The following is a 23,216-nucleotide window of genomic DNA, read 5'->3' as shown; positions in this document are numbered from 1 at the left end:
TTTAGTTAAAAATTCTTGAAAATAATAATTGAATTGATAATGATTTTATCACTCTATCTTTAATTTATTATAAAACATGAAGTAATCGATCGCTCCGAGTCGAAGACTCGGAGTTATTGATATCTTCATGTTTTTTAGTTATGAAAAAATCTAATTTATAGTTTTAAGTAAAATGTTCTCTTATATATTTTTGCCAGTAATTGGTCCGTAAATGGTCCGTAATTTTTCATTTTTGGTCCGTAAAGTCCGTATTTTTAAATACTTTCACTGGTTCGAGCCCTGGTTTAGAGAAAATATGTTTTAAGTAAAATAATTGTTTCATAGTTTAAATATTTTGAATAGTGAAGAAATAGAAAATGGTTGATTTTCTGAAAAATTGATTTAAAACCAAAACTATAATTACCGAAAGGAGAATAAATTTAAAGTGCATTATGCATTTTTTTCGAAAAATTTGTTATTTATTTTCCAATTGGGAGAAATTAATGAACGAATATTTATTTCTTTATAGGGAAAAATGGCAACTGAAGATGATTTATTATTAGTCCATTCTAAAAAGTATATTGATGTGATAAAACAAACATCTGTCGCGGAAACAACAAGTGTTGACGAAAAAATTTCTGCATTTAATTCAGTTTACATTAACCCTGATACGTGGATCAGTGCAAGAATTGCCACTGGATCACTTCTTCAAGTCGTAGATAGTGTTCTAAGTAATAAATGTCAAAGCGGCACTGCTATAATAAGACCGCCTGGACACCACGCTGAAAAGGACGCTGCTTGCGGATTTTGTATTTTTAATAATGTTGCAATTGCTGCTAAATATGCAATTCATAATTACAAAGTTCAAAGGTAAGCTTATTTACTTCAAATTATTTTTTACTTTCTATCAAATTCGAAACATCAGTTACACAGGATTTTTGGACCAGAGCAACAGAAACCTCTTTCGGTATCAGCAATCATTAAGAAAACTTGTAAAGTAAAAACAGAAGTTAAGAAAGTAAAAAAAATGTATATGAAAAAATGTTCTTTAAACAAAATTGTAAAGAATTCTGATTAGTATAATAACGTTTCTTTTTCAGTGTAGCACTAGTGTAGTGCTAAGTAAATTACACTAGTTTACAAAGATTTTGATCCGCTGCATTTCACTGTCATTTCTTATGTAAAATTTTCTCCCGAATCTGAATATGAAGTCAAATATTAAGAAAGTAGAACAGTTTTCGAGATTAGATTTTAGTTTCGACAAAAAGTGGATTCACTAATTTACCATTATTTCCGAATGTAGTCTATCGATTTCAATGTTCTTTGAAGCAAAGTAAAGGTAATTAAATTTCCCATAAAAAAGTATTAAAACATTTTTTTAATTCGACTGACGGTTTACGAGCTATCTATAAATTTATTTGGAATTTCTCATTATCCTTATTAATAAAATCAGACTTTTGTCTGTACATTGCATAGAATTCAAAATTTCTATTATATTCCTTATTTTTACACTCTAAGGAATGCGAAAATACTATTAAGAAAATTATGTGTGTATGTGTATATGTGTGTATGTGTATATGTGTGTATGTGTGTATGTATGTCCGCAAATTTTCGACCGCGTATCACGGAAAAACGGTTCGATCGTTTGAAGTGAAACTTGACAGTCTTTTAGGCATTAGCCTAACTTAAAATCCTAGCGATAGTAGATTAAAAAATATTAATATGGACGAAAGTTATGCCATTTTTTCAAAAATTCGAAATTTTTAGTTTTTTCATATACTTTAGTGAATTGTACTTAAACTTGGTACAGGGTTAATTTTAGTGTTTCTTATGAAGATTTAATCGTCAGAATAATAAAATTTTGAATAACAAATAAAAAGTGTTAGATTTAAATATTGAAAAATTAAAAATTAAAAGTTTAAAAATTGAAATTTTTTTGTAATTAATTTTTATACGGTTGTATTTCTTAGGTCAACAATAAAAATTTGTTGTTGAAATCATAAGTTTACTTTCTTAAAAAAATTCTATTAGGTCAGAATATTAACAATATCCATATAATTAATATGAGACTTTTGTCAGTATATTGCACAGAATTCAAAATTGCTATTATATTATATTAATTAATGATCAAAAAATGAAAAACTCAAATTTCATTCTGATGACTAAATTGTAATAAAAAATACTAAAATTAACCCTGTATCAAATTTAAGTAAAATTGATGACATTAATTATTTCAAAAGATTAATTTTGAATTTTAAAAATTTTGATAATATATAGCACTAGCTGTCGTACCCGTCTTCGACGGGTTTTAGTTTGTACCAATACATTTAACAATGTTTCTACCAATCTGGAAAATCAAAAATACCCGGGAATTTAATTTCACCGGAAAATTAATAATTAGTAACCATTAGCTATTTCGGTAGTATAATTATACTATTTGAATAGTCTCCACCCTTTAGCAAAAAATCAAAAATTATCAAAAATTCGAGAAACCGAATTTCTTAAAATTTAACATTTTTTTCTTCTCTTTTATATCATTAAGCTTCATTATTTTTGTACTCTTCAAAAATACTTTACTTATATTTAATAGTCTCCACCCTTTGGTAAAAAATCTAAAATTATGGAAAATTAGCAAAAATTCAAAAAACGGAATTTCTTAAAATTCAACATTTTTTCTTCTCTTTTATGGCTTTTGGCTTCATTATTTTTGGGCTCTTCAAAAATACTTAACCTAATTTGTTATCTCCACCCTTTGGTAAAAAATCTAAAATTATGGAAAAATAGCAAAAATGCAAAAAAATGAATTTCTTAAAATTCAATATTTTTCCTTCTTTTTATGGCATTTAGCTTTATTATTTTTGTGCTCTTAAAAAATACTTTACTTATTCAATAGTCTCCACCCTTCGGTAAAAAATCTAAAATTATGGAAAATTAGCAAAAATTCAAAAAACCGAATTTCTTAAAATTTAACATTTTTTCTTCTTTTTTATGGCATTTAGCTTAATTATTTTGGTTTAATGTAGCAAATTTCTTACTTAACATACTGATCTTTAAATAAAAAACTTTAATAACTTTTCCTGAAAAGCTTGCTTAAAGATTAAAAATCACTATTTTCTTAGAAAAAAGTTAATCTAAAAAAACGAAAAAAAATTTCAAATACGTCTTTTTTAAAAATTTTATTGTAGAAATGGGTTTTATTTATCTGAAAAAGTTAGCTAATGATAGTTTTGCATTTATTTTACAAAAGATAAAAAATTTGCATTTTTTTGATTTTTCGAATTTTTTGGAAAAATGTCATAACTTTCGTTCAAGTTAATATTTTTTAATCGGATAAGGCTATGATTGTAAGTTACGTTAATACCTAATAGTAATATAATATCTTATTTAAAAGTTTTTATTTCGATCTAATAAAAATTTATTTCGTTTAAATAATTTTATTTAGTTAAATCAAATAAATCTTAATTGGATTAATTAAATAAATACTTGACTCTAATAAATGAATTTATTTAACACAAATAATTTCTAAATTTTATATTTTTTTATGGATTGCTTCTAAACTTTCTATAGTTGAGTATTACATGTTATTTATTAACATTTTAGCATAATTTTGCAAAAAATAATACTTTGTAACTAAAATGGAAATATAAAAATATTTTTAAAAAATCGAAAATTTCTAAATTTTACATTTTTCAATGGATAGCTTTTAAACTTTATATAATTGAATATTACATATTATTTAGTCACATTTTAGCATAATTTTTCAAAAATACTTTCTTATAACGAAGATGTAAGTATAAAAATGTTTTGAATATCAAAAAATTGAAAAAATTATAATTGATACCAATTGCTATGAAGCTTAATTCAATAGTATTTGTGGGCTCTCTGATTTAACTTTTAGAGATATCTTGATTAATGTAAAGACAAAAGTTAAACACGATGTTTATTTTGGTTTAAAACATTTTTCGGATTTGTCCAAATTTTTCCTGGTTTATTCGACGGGTGTTTTTTAATAATACATTTAACAGGGTGTCTACCAACCAGAAAAGACGTAAAATATCAGGGAATTTAATGTAACCGAGAAAAACTGGATCTACTTGCTATACAATTAGTTCGAATTAGACTGTACTATAACTCAAAAAACTGGAGGAAATTTTAGATTGATTTTAATACATTATATTGATTGAAGTACTACAAATTGAGAAATATTGTTTTCTGCATTTGAATTAGTTAAAAATAACTAATTTGATAATAAAAAGTCGGTCACTGTTTCAAATGGTATTATTTTCCTAATGAAATAGACAATAGTAACTAATTATTATTTTTTCCCTGTCAAATCAAATTCCCGGCTATTTTCCGGTTTTCTAGGTTGGTAGATACACTGTTAAGTGCATTATCAGAAACTACAACCCGTCGAAGACGGGTACGACAGCTAGTTTTAAATAAAATTTTAAAATATTATTTACTTTTTCGGTTAATTACGTCATAAAAAAACGCGTTTACTTCTGGTTTTCTTTTTTGGTCGTCAAAGTACAATTTCTTAGGGAAAAAATAAGCCGTTGCCGATTAAAATTTCTATATTTTTACTTAAGTAGTTATATCTTCTATATTTTCAGTTCAATTTTGATCGGCAACGGCTTATTTTCTTTCCAAGAAATTATACCTTGACGACCAAAAAAGAAAACTCGAAGTAAACACTTTTTTTTATGACGAAATTAACTAACAAACTCAATAATTTTCTAAAATTTGGTTTAAAATAATGAGAAATTCCAAATAAATTTATAGATAGTTCCTAAACCGTCAGTCGAATTAAAAAATGTTGTAAATACTTTTTTTATGGGAAATTTAATTACCTTTAATTTGCTTCAAAGAACATTGAAATCGATAGACTACATTCGGAAATAATGGTAAATTAGTGAATCCACTTTTTGTCGAAACTAAAAAAAATTGAAATTTACCTATATCTCGAAAACTGTTCTACTTTCTTAATATTTGACTTCATATTCAGATTCGGAAGAAAATTTTACATAAGAAGTGACAGTGAAATGTAGCGGATCAAAAATTTTTTTTAATTTTGTAAACTAGTCTTATTTAACATTTTTTATGTTTAGAATTCTCATTGTTGATTGGGATGTTCATCATGGAAATGGTACACAATCAGTATTTAAGGATGATCCAAATGTGTTATATATATCTATCCATCGATATGACAATGGCTCGTTTTTTCCCAATTCCGAGAAAGGAAACAGTGATTTTGTGGGTGAAGGAAAAGGAGAAGGGTTCAATGTCAACATACCATGGAATGAGGTATTTATTCATTTAAAATTGTTGATAAAGATGAATGTATATAAGGAAGAAACATAAAGTCTAATGTTTCTAATCGAACCTTCGTATTTTTCGCAATACTTAAATGTTAAGATATTTATAAAAATATTGTAAGAACTGATACCTAGGGACTTTCTATGTATAATTGTGTCCTTTTTATGTAAATAGTTTGGACTTACATCTCCTACTTTCTGTATTAGTCGGTGAGCCTCATCCTGTCTATCCTGACAAGAGTAAATTTCGTTCAATAGTGCCTTTAGAAACAGCTTTTCTTAATTTCCCTTGTAAAGGTATTTTTTGTGTGGTACAGTGTTGTTTACATGTAGCAGACCATTAAGTTGGACTTTCTGTTTCTAGTCTCCTTGATAGAACTAATATTTAAACTTGTAACCGTTACAATTATAATAAAGATACTTCTGCAATTTTTTTGTTTAAACAAAACTTGTCACATTTTTTTTATTAGAGAAAAAAAATAATTTTTTGTTGATTTCCAGAAAGGAATGGGTGATTCAGAATATATTGCAGCCTTTCAACAAGTTGTAATGCCTATTGCATATCAATTTAATCCAGATTTAATTTTGGTGTCCGCTGGATTTGATGCATGTGTTGGTGATCCCATTGGAAGTAAGATATTTTTATTTTCATATTTATCCACTCTGATAGTTATATTCCTGTTGTGAATTTATGAAGTGAAATTCAGAAATTAATTTCGTTCCGAGTTGACACGATATTAAATTGATTCATTTACTTTTGTTTCTGGATTTTTTAAAAACTAAAACGAAAGTAATTTTTAATTTAGTTTCGTTTCAGCAATGTTTCATCAGCATTAAATTAACTGCAGCCTGGCTGACCATCCAGGTTGAAGAAAAATTTTCATGAAATACAGTATTTTCTACACAGTCATGTTTAAAATGATGCACTTGTTTTTAGATTGTCACGTCTCACCCGAATTATATGGACATTTGACTCATTGGTTATCGGCATTAGCCAACGGGCGCATCATATTAATTCTGGAAGGAGGTTACAACGTCAATTCGATTTCTTACGCAATGACTTTGTGCAATAAAGCGCTCCTGGGTGATCCATTGATTTCTTTGGCATCTCATCAGTCACTACGTCCAAGTGCTCTTACTTCCATAAAAGACGTTTTAAAAATACAAAAAAAGTATTGGCCAAATCTAAAATATCAAGTTTCTTTACCACAAGAAGACATTCTTGCAGATACATTGTTGCAAGAAAAATTAATTTTAAGTAATGGAAATGATCGAGTTGTGAATTCAACAATCTTGTTGGAAAAAGAATTTGAAAAAATATCTTTGGATAATCACAATTTAAAAGCAACAGTTTCCGAAGAAGAATCAAATATTTGTGGTGAAGTAGAATGTGCAGAAGGAAACTCCGCATGTCAGATTCTGATTCAGCAGTCGAACCCACAAAGTTTATTGATTGAAAATATGCAAGTAAGTAAAATTCTTTTAAACCTGAGGGGTAACGTCAACCAATAAGAAACATAAAGGATTTTCAGTTTTTTTCAAGCTATTTCTCAGTTTGGAAAAAATTTGTGAAAAATAATTATTTTAAACTTTTTAATTAAAGTCGACCATTACTTATTAAACTTGGTTGGTAACATTTAAATTTAATTTTTTTTAAATAAATGATTCATTTAAAATGTTCTATATTTCATTTAAATTATGTGGACGTCCGCAGTTTATTGATTTTTGTAAAAAATCTTAATTTTTTTATACTTTAATCTATTAATCTACATGGGTTGACACGTTGAATTATACAATAGCCGGATTCGATGTATCGAGTACTCGATTGAATCCAAGCTTTTAAATGACTAAACAATTATTGATAAGTAGAACATTTTCAATTCATGCGGTATACTGAACCAATAAAGTAAATAAGTCGTCAATATCAAACTGTATTTCCATACTTTTCGGGTACAATTGGCTTTGGTGTCACCTCAACCATTTTGGAATTATCGAAACATAGATCTTAAATTTGTTTATACAAATACCACTTTCTTTCTACAGTGAGACCAGAAGGTAAAATTATTTCGACATCAGTTTCTGGCTCTGTAATTACTGAATCCTGTAAAGTGAATGAAATTTGTTTGCTTTCGCTACAGACCACAGATGATTCTGACATAAAGACAAAATGATTCAAATTTTAAAATTCCCATTAATATTTCGTGCTGCGGTTTAAAATGTGTATCATTGCAACCACTTTGTGAAGAGCTAGTAACAAACTGCAAGATATCAGAAAAACAATCAATATTTGTTGCAGCGTACTTTCCCTTAAAAACACCAAATAAGCAATCTGTGAAAAATTTAGTGTCCTGATGAAAGAAAGTTTAATTTAACATATTTACAGCAATTTATTTCGGCAACGTACTGTAAAAAGTGAATGAGAGCGTTATTCTTATTTTGCGAAGAGCAATTATCGGCGAAAAGAATAAGATGCTTTGTGGAATGAATTTTTTTAAATAGTAATCGAGCATTAAAATAACAGCGTTTGGGCCTTTTCCAATTGAGTCTCTTTTGTCGTTTAAAAAATTGTACTGAATGTTGCGTTTCTCTTTACAAATTCCAAAAATGGCATATTTCCTTGCCGGTTTAAAATAAGTAGTTCCAATTTGTTGTGGACCAGATGAATAATTAACATTCTGAGTAAAATCCATTTATATAACTAAATATTCGGACTCATCGTACTTTTGGACTTTTTGGCACCATTCATTATAATAATCTATTTGACTTGCAGCTTTTTGTAGATGCTCCATGTTTTCATGGGCTGCAACTGTTTTTTTCTTCAATTGCTTTAATTATATTGACGCAAGCTTTAAATAACGCACGACATAAGACGCATAAATCGTATGCAGGTCGCATGGTCACAATCTTCGGCCTCTCTTCCCTACATTCAAGACTAGATGTTGATAATTGTGTAGCACACCGTGCTATTTTGTTAATATGTCATGATCTATAAAGAAATTATAGAATTTTTGTTTACCTCTTGAAAATACTGCCAACTGTATTTTGCTTGGTAAAATAGAAAGGCCTACTTCACCGAGCCAAGGTTTAAGGTTTAATTGCGTGTTTCCTTTAGCTTCCTAAAGAGTCTTTAGGAGTGAGATCTAATGTATAATAGAGGCGTTCCATTTAAAATCGTTCCACCGACAAAAAACAATCGCAAGGAGAGCGATTTTCTAATAAATTTAATTATTTGTAACATATTATACACTGAATCGAAAGAGAATTTCGTGAACTTTCTAGTGCTATTTTTATTTTTTAAAATTTCTCTCAATTTCGTAGAGAAATTCCTGTTTGAAAGTTTAAACTCTTAATATTTCAAAACACCCCCCCCGTCGATTTTTATGAAAATTATATGAAAATAAAGCTTAACTTTTCTAGTTTCTATTCCCGTATAATATATTATGGACATTTGATGGGATTAGTAGAAAAAAAATTGTTTAAAAAATGTGTTTTTGGAAAATTTGACAAATGGTACGAAGTTGATGTGTTTCCAAAAACACATTTTTTAAACAATTTTTTTTCTACTAATCCCATCAAATGTCCATAATATATTATACGGGAATAAAAACTAGAAAAGTTAAGCTTTATTTTCATATAATTTTCATAAAAATCGACGGGGGAGGGGGTTTTTTGAGATATTAAGAGTTTAAACTTTCAAACAGGAATTTCTCTACGAAATTGAGAGAAATTTTCAAAAATAAAAATTGCACTAGAAAGTTCATGAAATTCTCTTTCGATTCAGTGTATAATATGTTACAAATAATTAAATTTATTAGAAAATCGCTCTCCTTGCGATTGTTTTTTGTCGGTGGAACGATTTGAAAAATTTGACTGATGGCTAATTATAAGTAAAGAAGGAGGGAGATAGAACACCACCTTCAGATACTCCGATATATGAAGTTTTCAAGTTTTCAGTGTTGGATGAGAAAAACAGATTTTTAGAGTAAACTAAAAAAGAAACAAAATTTATTATCTTATTTGGTGCACGCAATTTAATCAATCTATTGTAAAGTGCCGTAGGTAGAATGTTACTAAAAGTCCCTTTTCAAGGTCAATTGACAAAACAAATGTGTGTTTACCTCTAATATAGCCTTGATGTATGTCCGTATCAAGTGTAGACACACAGCCAGTAGTTAATCTGCCTTTACGGAAACCAAACTGCTGCACTGGAGTACCATTTTTCATTTTAACATAATGTTCTAGACATTTGTATATTAGGTGTTCAAACAAGTTGCAGATTGCTGATGTAAGAGATGTGTGTCTCTCCAAGCTGAAGGAAATGAAGAAGACAAAAAAACCTATTGAACAAGGACAAGAGATAATTTCGAGTTTTCATTGGTAGATGTTTAAGAACGACATTTGAAACAAAATCAAGACCAGGTGCAGTTTCTTTCTTAGTTGAGTCAAAAGCTGTGTAAAATTTAACAGATGAGAAAGAGCCATTATAATGTAGAATTTACTAGTTAAAATGCACTTCTTTATATAACTTTGAAACTTTAATAAAATAATACCAATAAGTACGTTAAACTGCAGCTTTATTAAAATAAATATTACAACATTTCAAGAAGAAGTGGTCACGGTCATGATAATTTAGCAACTGATTCACTCGTCATTCTTCTATTCTCTCGTCAACAGATCACATGATTAAACCTTAAGCTGTAATTTAGGGTTTACAAATATTCCGCGAATTTTTCGAATTTGGGAACTATAAATTTCCTACAATAATGCGTGTCATCGTTGATTCCTGATACAGGTGGGAGGTTTGACTGCTCAGCCCTTTCCTGGATCAATTCATTTTGAAGGTCAATAACTTCCTTGAAACTTTGATCATTATATGTACTTGTTCGTAGGGGTTGAGTTGACGTAGAGAAAGCACTAATGTTTGTCCATATTTCTTAAGAACACATGGAGAGGTTAAGTGAGTTGCAGAATTTAACATAAGACTGCTTCTTCTTTTATCTAAGGAAACCTTCAACTTCATTATCTATGAGTCCGACTTCACGTCTATTTTCGGGCGTTTGGGATGAAAGAAATTTTTTACGAGAGGTTATCTCATTCTCTCGATTGCCGCTTCACACTCACTGTCCCACCATAAGGGTTCAGATTTCCGCATTACTGGCAGGCAAGAAGGGAGATAAGCATCAGATTCCACCAGGTTGGACCTGATTTCCTCAACGAAACCATAGTATTCATGTTCAAGAGAATTGAGCGTTAACGGATCAACATTAGAAGTACATCTATCTGCATAGGAATCTATGAGAGTAGATAATTTAGTCCAGTTACTTCGGCTGTTGAGTTTTTACAAAGAGAAGTCAATACGAATAACAAGTCAATGACACCTCCCAATCTGCCGTCATCACTAATATAAGTAGGATCGGAGTCATTAAGTGGGACCACATCATATTCTTCCAAGGTCTCGCTAATGTCACGAAAGCTACTATCAATAAGGCGCTTCCATATGTCTGGTAAGATGTTGATACCAAGGGAGCATATGCTGAAATAACTTGGAGATAGCCGTGGTCCGTTGCTATCTCAGTTCCGACACAAGCAATGTTTTGAGTTACATTAGAAGGTATTTTAATAATTGACACTGTGAGTGTATGTCTCACTAAAAGAAGAGTACCACCCCCAATTGGGGTTTACGATCACACCTGAAAGTCACATAGTTATTTTCTATTAAAGAATTACTCCTCACTCATCAAGACTCTCGAATTCCTTTTTGGGGTGATGCACGATTGTGAGAAAAGATTTTCCTGGGATTTAGGTGAACTCAGGATCAAAATATGGGCCTCAATACCCAGAGGATATTTTTATGTTGCTCCGTTCAACAAATAATAGTCCTCTAACGAAGTGCCACACTATAATATATTATTAGACAATTTCAAATTTTATATTATATATTTTTAAAAATATTTTTTATGTTTACAATCTATTCACATGCTATCAAACCACTACAATACGCATGGTTCCTTTGACCCTATAAAGTGTACTTCTGGTGCAAGTTTCGTGGTGCTTACGACCAATGTAAATTTTGGTGTAAGACTAGGAGGCATCGTTCCAACATAGATACCTGCGAAATGTATGCTATGAACTCAGCATCAACCTATGCCATTTCTTCCAATCTGGATAATATCCTTATTCTCTCCGATACAATAAAAACACTCAAGAATCTCAAAGAACTATTTTATCTAAAAAATGATCATCCTTTAATTAATAAAGGATGATAATCAAACAAGTTTCGACCTTACTATCCTAACGTTAACCGACCATCATCTACTCAATATTCTATTTTGAACTGGTTACCTGTTAAACAAGAGGCCATTTAAACAAAGAGAAGAAAAAAGTCAGAATGGGCCAGGTGAATACGAATACTTATAATAAAAGTCAGCTACGGACCGCTGGGGAATTTTGGAAGAATTGTGGGATTTATATATGTAAAACCAAGAAAGGATTGATGGAGGATTAAAATTTTAAAAAAATTCAAAAAATTGACTACTTTCGCATCATTTTGTGTTCTTCTTCTTCGAGTCTTCTCTTTTTTGCCGTTTTTCTCTTTCTCTTTTCTTATTTCTTCTATAAGGATAGTGTACATATTCTTAAAGAAACTAACATTTTGAGAACCCTTTCACATACTTTTCCATTCTCAACCCATCGTACATCACAAAATTTTAAGGAAAAAACAAAAGATTCTATTATTTTCGTGTAATCTTGTCGTTGAGCAGGACAATCTTTGAAAAGTAGTATAATGCACAAAATAGTTCTAATAACTTCCAATTAGTAGCTTTTATTCCAGCCTTCAATACTCCATGAGTCGACTGAAGGCCACAGCAGTCCATTTTCAATGGCAAAAAATTATCATCTAAAGATTATTTTAATTCTAAAAGTAAATCGTTAACAATTTTAAAATTAACGTTTCGACCATCCATTCCAATCTGAATGATTTTAGACACGTTGAATTCCTACACTGCAGCGTTCAATCATTGAAGAATATCCATGACGCGTGTATGATCCAAAAATACCGAATCAAAATATTTCTTAACAACTTCTTTTTTGTCATCACACCAAAACCTTATTGATAAATCCGTTTGTTGGCGCTATATGTAAACCTTTATTTACTTTTGATTCCAGTTTCTTTTTAAAATAGGGTGCTACTAATTTATTTGGTCCAATTTTAGATCCTCAAAAAATTTCGTTACATCAATTGTAAAATCGTTTTTTGAGCTACCCGCTGCATATATGCTGGCAATGAATGAATTTCTATAATTATTTAACTTCATTTTTATTATAGAAGTTTATAAATTTTTAAGTTTATTCCCAAACAGGATCGAAAATAGGGGATCCTGAAAGTTGAAATTAACTTGACTGCAACTTTCGGAATCTTTAGTTAATTTTTTTATTGATCGTTATAAAGAAGCGAAATGTTCATGTTGTGAGCATCCTCCATCTTGTTTTATTTTGTCAACATAAATGTTTGTGACATATGCACATATGTAAAAATGATATTTTATTTACAGAGTCTTTTTGAAGGTGACATGTTTGCAATCGTACCCAAAACGAATTGTATGCATGTAAGCGAAATAAATAAACTACCAGAAAGTGATATTGATATTTATCAACCTTGTGCTGAATGTAGCAGTGTCTCTGAAAATTGGATTTGCTTAAAATGCTATACGGTCCTTTGTGCACGAAATATTAAAAAACATGCCTTAATACATGCACAAGAAACACAACATCCTATTGCATTGAGCTTTAGTGATCTGTCTGTTTGGTGCTACTTGTGCGAATCCTACATTGATAGTCCAGTAAGTCTCAAATACAGTCAATTGTACTTTATTTATGAACATTCTAAGTTTTGTCACATAACGATCATTTGAATATTATTCTAAGGATAAATCCTTTTTGAACAACCATTTTTTGACATAACAAAATATTGCATTACACATTGTAATGCTTTATATTGTATTTAATTTCAAGGACTCATTTAGTAATTAATTTTTTAATTTTAATATTCTAGTAGGATGACAGTTTTACTAACATTACATGTAACATTACGTGCTATTTGGATACAAATACCGATTTAGAATGTCTCATATCTTTTTGAATCAGAAAAATGTAACCTAATATTTTGTTATTTATTGGAATCCAAGAATGTGATGCGACTATTCGATATATTTTCATTTACTCTTTCATGTGAAAAAACAAAGGATCCAAACTGAAATAGTTTTAACATAAAAGAATAGAAAAGATAAGCACATAAATACACGAATTTATCTGTTCGGTATTGATTGTTTATGTCTGTTTCACATATACTCGGACTCCAATATAATTGAGGGCATGGAACGGATAACTGCCTGTAGCGCATGGCCGAAAGGGACTATACCAGTCAGACAATAGTGAGCGCCTCTAGGCCTCTTACTGATGTCTGACTGGTATAGTCCCTTTCGGCCATGCCTACAGGCAGTTATCCGATCCACACCCTCAATTAGTTAAAAAAATGTGTAATAATAATATTTTTTTAGGTTTTATATGATGTGAAAAATGTCGTTCATATCAGTAAATTTAACGAAGAACTGCCTAGGATTTGCTGAAAATAAATACATTGAATAAAGGATTCACTATTATATTTTTACGATGAAACGGAAGTTCCTCTAACATCAGTTTTAATACATTTTTTTTATTATTGTAATTGAAAATAAATTTTGTAATATAACAAATTCTTACAAAATAAAGTGCTTTTAACAATTAATATTCATTATCTCTAAATCTAACTATTTCTTTAAATGATCTGGTAATCAAGTATTTTTATATAATATTAATATTTTATGAATTATATAGGGATTGCATCTATTTCGCAATTGACCAGATTTACGAAAACGAGAAACATCTGATGCACATACTATTAAGAACAGCACAGGATTCGCGCCTTTTCCGTTGAAGAGTACAGACGTCTTTTCGTCTACTCTTCTTACTCTGTAAATTTCTGAATTGCGAGATATTATTCTCGCCGATCCTCCGATGTTCATTAAGTACTTCTTATTTTTGTGAATTAATTACCTGTGATTTGTTTTTTTTGTTTAATTAATTTAAACTTAATTGAAAATTTTCATTAAGTTGTGCATGTGTGATAAACTCAGTTATTAAGTGTTCCGTTCTACTATTATATATTTTGAACTTTTAATTTTTATATAATTTACTCCTCACATAAAAAGTAAAGAGAAAATCAAAGGAAAATTTAAAATGAAATGAGGAAACAGTGCAATAAATTCTGGTTTTAATTTTAAATAATATATGAGTTCATAAGGGTGGAGTCCCATGGCACCGTTTTGCGTTGCGTTTTGTAACTAGGCCATGAGTGTGAGAGAGATACAGATATATGTTTGCTCTATTTGCACTCATGGCCTAGTTACAAAACGCAACGCAAAACGCTACCATGGGACTTCACCCTAACTTCTGCAAGAACCAGTGAAATTATTTTCCACCAAACAAGTATGTATAAAGGTCAACACTAAAAACAATATTTGTTGACAATTCGAGGTTGGATCTTTATTTATCTTTTATTGCTTGTCTTTCCTATCTCACGTTCAAATAAATTCCTTATTTCTTAAATTAATTTTCCCTTTTGATTATACTTGTTACTATATTTGGTTTCACTTGGCTATTTTATTTTGAATTCGTGTTATTTACTTTGTTATATCTAAACAATTTATAGAAAAGATATTTGCCAGTTTACATTCCTTTTTTTATGATTATTAATTTTATTTTAATTATTGAATTGTCTTCTTTATTATTATGTTAAATTTATTTTACTAATATATTAATGAGGCTAGAATCTGTTTTGGATTTTGTTTTCTAATAATAATATCAATCCTAACATTTTTCCTTTTTACTTATTTAATTATTAATTTTTTGTTGTTTTTTTTGTTGATTAGTTACTTTTTTTTAGATTTTACTACTATGCCTCCTAAGAATCTGCTGAACACACGTGAGATGTCCTCAACTTCGAATGGATCGAATTTAAACACCTGAAGGTCAGGAGTTGGAAGAGGATTTCTCGGCCAGAAAATCTCTGATAGGAAATTCCTTCAAATACAACAACAACAACAAAAACAACAAACCAATATTCAATCTAACAGTTTGGGTAATGGGGATGATGGTAATAATAGAAGAATGGAAGTGGAAGAGTCTAATGAGAGAGATAAAAAAGAGATCTCGATCTTTAACTAAATCAGAGAACTATTCTTCACCTAATGCTTCTGGTTCTTCTAATACTCCTCATAAGATTAAAAAATCCTCTATTTCCACTCAATCTCAATCTGGAAATTGTCCAACTACCTCACATGACGATGGGGAAAAACCTTCTGAATTGTCTAGCAAGTTGAGTGATCCTGATATTCTACATTGTGTTGATGATCCTCTTGATAAGGAGGATTCTCATGCGGATCATGAAGATGAGGTCCTCTCTGACGAGCAGGAATCTGCTCTTGATAGGAGGTCGAAACTCAAAGATCTGTTGGAGAATCCAATTTATTACTGATCATTTTCTGAGAATGTGAATAGTCTTTTCAGATATGCAGAAAAATCTATTGGCCCGTTTTTTGTTCTAATGGACTCGCGAGATCCAAAAAAAGCTCTAGGCAAATACGATCCTTTTGCCACCTCTGATCTCATAGAATATGTCATTTCAGGCCCTAAACGAATTTTTAGAAGTGGTCAAAACCAAATCTAGATCATTTGTGAGAATTATAAAGATGCTAACACCTTGATTGATTCTTCTGAATTAAATATTGCATATAGAACTTATATTCCCGAGAGTCAAATAAGCCGAAGAGGATTTAGTAATGATATCCCAACTTCGAGATCTGTTTCTGAGTTGAGAGATGGTCTGGATGCAGATACCAGAAATAATGTAATAGCTATTAAGCGTTGCTTTAACAATAAATTGGAAGTTACAAGTAGAGTTGAATTTTCATTTCGCTCTACTTTTATTCCAAGAATCATTTTTGTTGGGGATTTTGCTTTGACTATTACCCCTATTATCCCTAGACCATCACGGTGTTTTAGATGTCAGAGATTCTCTCATATCGCTGATCAGTGTCGGTCAACGCATCCGGTTTGCTCCCACTGTTCAGGTAATCGCAGATACAATATTTGTCCATATAGAGATCAAATTCCGTTGTGCACCAACTGTGGTGGTCCACATGATGCTGTGGATATCAACTGCCCTATTCATAATTTTGAATTTGAAATCTTAAGATGCCGGTATATAAATAACTGCAATAGAGAGGAGGCTTTGGAATGTCTGTGTTTCAGTGGTCCTCCGGATATTTCTAGAAGAGCTAGAAGTGCTCTGAAACGAGCGGCTGATTCACGGGATGATGTTTCGAATCCTCTAAATTTATCTATAGTTGGAGGTGAACGGAAACTTGAAGGTCAACCTATAACCCCCTTTTCAAATTTGAACGACATGTCAGGACCGAGTGGTATACAGACGGGTATTGAATGTAGATCAGATAGAGATATGGTTGCTGCTCAAGACTTAATTGATTTGGTCGATACTGACCCTAAAATTTGAACTCTAATGAATCCCAGTTTTCCAGCCTCTTAGATGTATCTTGTTTTTTTTCTTTTACATATTTATTTATTTCTACTGGTTTTTCTGTTTTTGTTGTTTTATTTTGTTTGTTTTTTTGTTTAGTTGTTTCTTTTATTTTATTGCTTTGTTTTTTGTTTTTCTCTATTTTATCTGTGATATATTTGAGGCATGATTATTTTTCTGTTTTAATTTGATTTTGTTTACTACAAAAGCCTCTTTTCTTCATTTTTTTTCTCTTTCTTTTCCCCATTCAAATTTTAACATGTTTCTTGAGGAGGAAAGGGAGGGGAGGTGTCTAATATTTGCCACATGGAATGCATGCAGCGTGGTAAATAAAAAGACAGAAATAGAGGCCTTATTTTTTTTTATTTATTTGTTTATACACCCGTCTTAAGCCTACAATCTTGGCTATACAAGTGTTTTTACAACCGTAGAACATTCCTTACAAACATTTCTTAATACTAAATTTTTGCGCCTACAGAGCGACTTGAAAATTAGGAGTACTCGCATTTGCCTGGACCACCCGTCTAATGAGTTTTCTCGCCAGTGGAGAGGGAAACTGTAGAAAACAGAGGCCTTATTATTTCAACATAAAGTTGATATCTTGTCCATCACAGAAACCTGGTTGTCAGATAAATTTAAAGCATGGGAATTTTTTGGTTACTAGCTCCTCCGACGGCCGCAAGCGGCCGTCTACGGTGCTAGTATTTATATGTCCATTGTCCAAGTCCATTATTTCATTAATAATAATATTCAAATTTTTTCAGTTAATAATTTGCTTATTTATATTTGAAATGTTGACGTTTTTTTGACAATGCAAAATAAGATTTATTATGAGTACTTTCTCTTAACAAAAATAAAATTTATATATTCGCGCTCTTTTTAAATAACATACGAGTGCAGCGCCACCTTCACATGTACAAACAATTTTAAACACACCCTTCTATTAACTATTAAGATTTTACATTCTCATTGCCCATTCTTTACTTCGATACTTTTCGATACATTCGACCATTCCACTCCATGTCTTTTTTAAGAAAGGATAATACATATACAGTACTGTACATATAGAGCAGATCGAGATGCTCACGGTGGTGGTACTGTTCTTTTGGTGAGACAAGAGATCATGGTCAACACAATTAAATTTAAAACCGCTGTCTCTCCTTTTTTTGATGTTGTGGGTGTAACTATTCAAACTTTGAATGGTCCTAGAGCAGTCATCTCTATTTACGCCCCTCCTGGAATACAAATGTCATTTTTCCGAAATGTCATTTTACCGAACTGCACTTTTGCGAATAGTCATTTTTACGAAAAGCCAATTTTGCAAATTGTCGATTTTCCGAAAAGACATTTTTGCGAATTGTCATTTTTACGAAAAGACATTTTTATGAAATGTAATTTCTGCGAAAAGCCATTTTTGTGAAATGTCATTTTTACGATTATTCATTTTTGCGAAATGTCATTTTTGCGAATTGTCACTTTTGCGAAACGCCATTTTTACGAATCGACATTTTTACGAATTGTCATTTTTGCGAATAGTCATTTTTACGAATTGACATTTTTGGGAATTGTCACTTTTGCGAATCGCCATTTTTACGAATCGACATTTTTACGAATTGTCATTTTTGCGAATAGTCATTTTTGCGAAAAGTCATTTTTACGAATTGCCATTTTTGCAAAAAGTCATTTTTACAAATTATCATTTTTGCGAAAAGCTATTTTTGCGAATTGTCATTTTTTTCGAATCGCCATTTTTACGAATTGTCAATTTTCCGAAAAGTCATTTTTGCGAATTGTCATTTTTGCGAAAATTCCTATAGTAAACTTGTATGCATATATAGATTCACTATAGGAATTTTCGCAAAAATGACAATTCGCAAAAATGACTTTTCGGAAAATTGACAATTCGTAAAAATGGCGATTCACAAAAATGACAATTCGCAAAAATGGCAATTCGTAAAAATGACTTTTCGCAAAAATGACTAATCGTAAAAATGACATTTCACAAAAATGGCTTTTCGCAAAAATTACATTTCACAAAAATGTCTTTTCGTAAAAATGACAATTCGCAAAAATGTCTTTTCGGAAAATCGATAATTCGCAAAAATGACTATTCGCAAAAGTTCAGTTCGGTAAAATGACATTTCGGAAAAATGACATTTGGGGAATAATCATGCGTCCCCTTTAATTCTCCTAGAGGTTCTGATTTGATGGAGATATTCGATATTTTTTCTCTTTTCTCCCTTAATGATTCTGAACCCACACGTATGGATAGAGCTGGTAGGAGGAATAATAACCTCGATGTAATATTAATTTCAGATACGCTAATTGCTCAGGCACTTGCTGAAGTTACAAGTGATTTATATGGTTCTGATTATCTGCTGGTTATCTCAAAATTTGATCCAAGTCCTATAAGTATGTTGGTTCTAGTTCTACTAGAATTAACTTTAAAATTTTGGACTGGTCGAAGATCGAGGAACCTTTAAGAGCTCAAGTCAGTGATTTGGAGGAATCTTTAAATAGAGGAACTCCACCAGATTATATATATAACAAACTCATTGATTCACTTTTATCCACAGTTTTTGAATATGGTGCCTATAGGCCACAATCACTTTCCGGGAAAAGAAAAATTGAGCCACTTTGGTGGGATAACGATTGCGCTATTCAAATAGAAAGACGTAGGAATGCAAGGAAGGATTAGATAAATAATCAAACTGAGGAACTTAGAACCCGTTTTAAAGAGATAGTGAAGTGGTTTTTGAGGGGAAAAAAGAAGGGGTCTTTTATCTCGTTCTGTGATTCTGTCTCTCCTTCTGAGGGGATGTCTAGAACGTGGAAGACTGTAATCTTCCTAAATAAAAATTCCCCTTCACACACCAATATTTGCAATGATCTTTCCTCTGCAGATTTTCAAAAACTAAGATCGGAATTGGTTAGCAGTGACGTCCCATATTATGAGTCAATTCCTTTAAATGATGATGCAGGAGACTTTGAAGAATTTAATAATCCCTTTTCTGAGTTGGAATTTGATAGTGTTTTGTTGGATTGTAAGAAAGGTTCTGCTCCAGGATTAGACGGTATATCTTATGATTTTATTCTGAAATTGCCAAGATTTATGCGAGATTTTTTATTTAAAATATTCAATGAAATGTTTATTTGCTCTATATATCCCACATGTTGGAGAGATACTAGGGTTTTGTTTTATTTATTCCCAAACCAGGTGGAAAAGGTTTTAGACCTATTTCTCTTACCTCATCTCTTTGTAAATTATTTCAGGGTGTCCAGCTACCTTGAAAACCTTGAAAACCTTGAAAAGTACTTGAATTTTTTTTGCTCCTTGAAAACCTTGAAAAGTACTTGAATTTTATGACAAAACCTTGAAAAATTAAAATTCATAAAAGTGAGATTTATTTTCTTGATGTTTTAAATTGAATTCTCGTCAATATTTCAATTATCTTTATAAATATAAAAATTCTTCACCGAAATTCAATTATATTCAGGTACTTTAATAAAATTCATTGCAAAATACAATTATTTTCATAAATAACAATATCAATCACGAGAATTCAATTATTTTAAAAATTCTTTACATTCTTCTCAAAAATTCAATTATTATTTTAAAAAAATCAAAATGAAAATTTTGGTCAACATTTCAATTATTATCTTTATAAGTAAATAACAATAATCTTCGACAAAGTTCAATTATTTTGTGAAATTTTAATAAAATTCATTGCAAAATTCAATAATTTAATATAAATAATAGAATTCATCAAAAGAATTCAAATACTTTTAAAAATTTTAATAAAAATCATGGCAAATTTTCAAATTATTTTAAAAAAATGTTCTTTCTTCGATGGTTTTCAATATTCTATTATTTTAATAAAATTTCACGAAAGAATTTAATTATTAAACAAAAGTTTTTAAAATATTCTTCAGAAACTTTCAATTATTTAAAAAAAAATTTTCTACATTTATTCAATTATTTAAAATAGAATTTGCATAAATTTTTTCGCAAAAATCAATTGTTTCAAAATTTGGCATTAAATTCTTCGAAGTAATTCAATTATTATTTTCAAAAGTAATAAAATTCAATTATTTTCAAAAATTTTAATAATAGATATTCATTTAATAAAATTCGTTTTAAAATTTGGCATTATATTTTTTGCAGTAATTTAATTATTTTCAAAAGTAATAAAATTTAATTATTTTCAAAAATTTTAATAAACCTCATTGCAAAATTTCAATGTATTTTCAAAAAATTTTCTTAATTTAATAATTTGTGTATCAATTATTTTTAATCGAAATTTCCAAAAGAATTCAATTATTTAAAAACAATTTTAATTGATGTTTCTTAAATCTATGTTCCTTATATTTCTAATATTTTATCAATAAATTGTATTTAAAGTTGTTTATGAATAACTATTGTATGTATGTAGAAATTATAAAATTGTTTATAAGTACTCCCTAAATTTTAATTAGTGAAAATATTTATTAATTTTAATTAGTTACTGACTTTTTGCTTTTTAATTAGTAAATTTCACTAAAAAATTAGTAGAAATGATTATTTATTAGTAAAATTTACTTCTTCAAAAGAAAAAAGTCAGTCACTAAATCAAATTAGTATTTAAATTTAGAGAGTAAGTAAAAATTTACTTGAAATAAACTTATTGAGGAAAACTTATAAACAGAACTTACTCTATTACACTCGATTATAAATAACAAATATTTTGAAAATTAGTACCCTAAAAATGGACCTTGAAAAAATTTATTTTGCACCTTGAAAACCTTGAAAAGTCCTTGAATTTTTTTTAAAGAATCGCTGGACACCCTGTATTTGAAAAATTGATTCAGAAAAGATTTTAATTTTTAGCCGAATCTAATAATTGGATTCCTTCTATGTACTAAAATATGAAAATCTAATGCACACTTACTGTAATTGTTTATTGTTTAATTTTTAAATGTTATAAACAATTTTTTTCTACTTCATTTACTATATTCATTGTTAGTCTCCATCTTTAATACAATTTCTTTAAGAAGAGAAATATTTTATGAATAATAACTATTTATTAATATTATTTACCATTTTGTTGTTAAATAACTTATAATTATTAATTTACGACTAATTAATAACAATACGGCATTTATTGCGTAAATATTCTCAGCCAGCACTGGTCCAGTGCTGCTCCAGCGCTGTCTGGCAGCACTTCGCCAGCGTTAGACAGCGTTATCATCCCAGAGTTATGCCAGTGCTGTCTGTCAGCGTAGCTGCCAGTACTGCCAGTGCTAGCGCAGTACTCCGCCAGTTGTAAATTTCCCATTGGGTTTAAACGACATATTAGAGTAAATAGCTACAGAATATGGGTACCCCAGAGTAGAGAGTTTCAGGTGCATCCAAAAAATTTTGAAAACTGACATCATATTCGTAATCAGCGACCTCAAAAACCTTAATATACTGTCTTTTTTATTAAAAACGATCATCAAATTGTAAATTTAACATCATATTCGTAATCAGCGGCCTCGAAAACCCTTACAAACATGTGTCACTTATTTATACTTATTGTTGCTAGTTAGAAAACTTAGATTATTTTTTCTATGTTTGGGGAGTTTGTTTTTAATTTATATAAACAATTATTTAAAGAAAAATTTCACTATTTGAATGTTTTTTATTTTAAAACTGTAATTTACGGAAAGGAAATAAGGCTAACTTGATTAAAAAATATTAATATTTAAAAAAGTTACAAGGGTTTTTCTGAGTTAAACTTTAACTGCAGTTTTCTCGAAAACTTGTTTTCGCACGTAAGGTCCCTTTTCATAGACCCAGGTCATATATATATGTGACTGTCCACGAAAAAACACGGCTCAGCTCTAAAAAATCAATTTTGAGTTTCTTATGCTAATCGATAGATTTTATATTGCTTTTTCAAATGCAAAAATCAAAAGTGAATTGTCAATTACTTTTGACAATACAACGTTTTAAAGATGTTATATTGTATGCATTCCTTCGTTCTGCTTCTACTTCAATCACTCGCCCTGTGAAAGCTAAGCCGTGTTTTCTCGTGGACAATCACATATAGTTATATAGATTACTGTTACCATTCTCTTAAATATATATCAGTATTGTATCTTTTTTTCAGTGTAGAAATAATTAGAATTTGCTTTCAATTTTCGGTTTGTCAAACTTATTGCATTAAATTAAAAATAGTTATTAAGAAATGATAAAATTTTCTAAAGCAGAAAAAAGGAATATAATTAATTTTAATTCATTTGTAAGTTTAAATTAACCCCTGCCG

The 23,216-nt window shown here is 29.8% G+C and overlaps 1 protein-coding gene across 7 annotated transcripts in view; it reads left to right on the top strand.

Annotated features, from left to right (window-relative positions):
- LOC122502911 (histone deacetylase 6) overlaps window positions 1-14,079 on the top strand; it is a 32,296-nt gene extending 18,217 nt beyond the window's left edge. For all 7 annotated transcript variants that reach the window (XM_043613246.1, XM_043613243.1, XM_043613248.1 and 4 more), the window contains exons 12-17: window positions 509-849; window positions 5,088-5,283; window positions 5,796-5,925; window positions 6,232-6,761; window positions 12,848-13,135; window positions 13,853-14,079. In XM_043613246.1, the coding sequence (XP_043469181.1) occupies window positions 509-849; window positions 5,088-5,283; window positions 5,796-5,925; window positions 6,232-6,761; window positions 12,848-13,135; window positions 13,853-13,921 (1,554 nt within the window). In that variant the 3' untranslated portion in view covers window positions 13,922-14,079. The remainder of the gene's footprint in view (window positions 1-508; window positions 850-5,087; window positions 5,284-5,795; window positions 5,926-6,231; window positions 6,762-12,847; window positions 13,136-13,852) is intronic.
- Window positions 14,080-23,216: the final 9,137 nt, after the last annotated feature.

Source organism: Leptopilina heterotoma, unplaced genomic scaffold (assembly GCF_015476425.1).
Source record: "Leptopilina heterotoma isolate Lh14 unplaced genomic scaffold, ASM1547642v1 Lhet_24, whole genome shotgun sequence".
Classification (NCBI taxonomy): Eukaryota; Metazoa; Arthropoda; class Insecta; order Hymenoptera; family Figitidae; genus Leptopilina; species Leptopilina heterotoma.
Note: the sequence above shows the minus strand (reverse complement) of the source record. Positions and strands in the feature narration are given on the sequence as shown.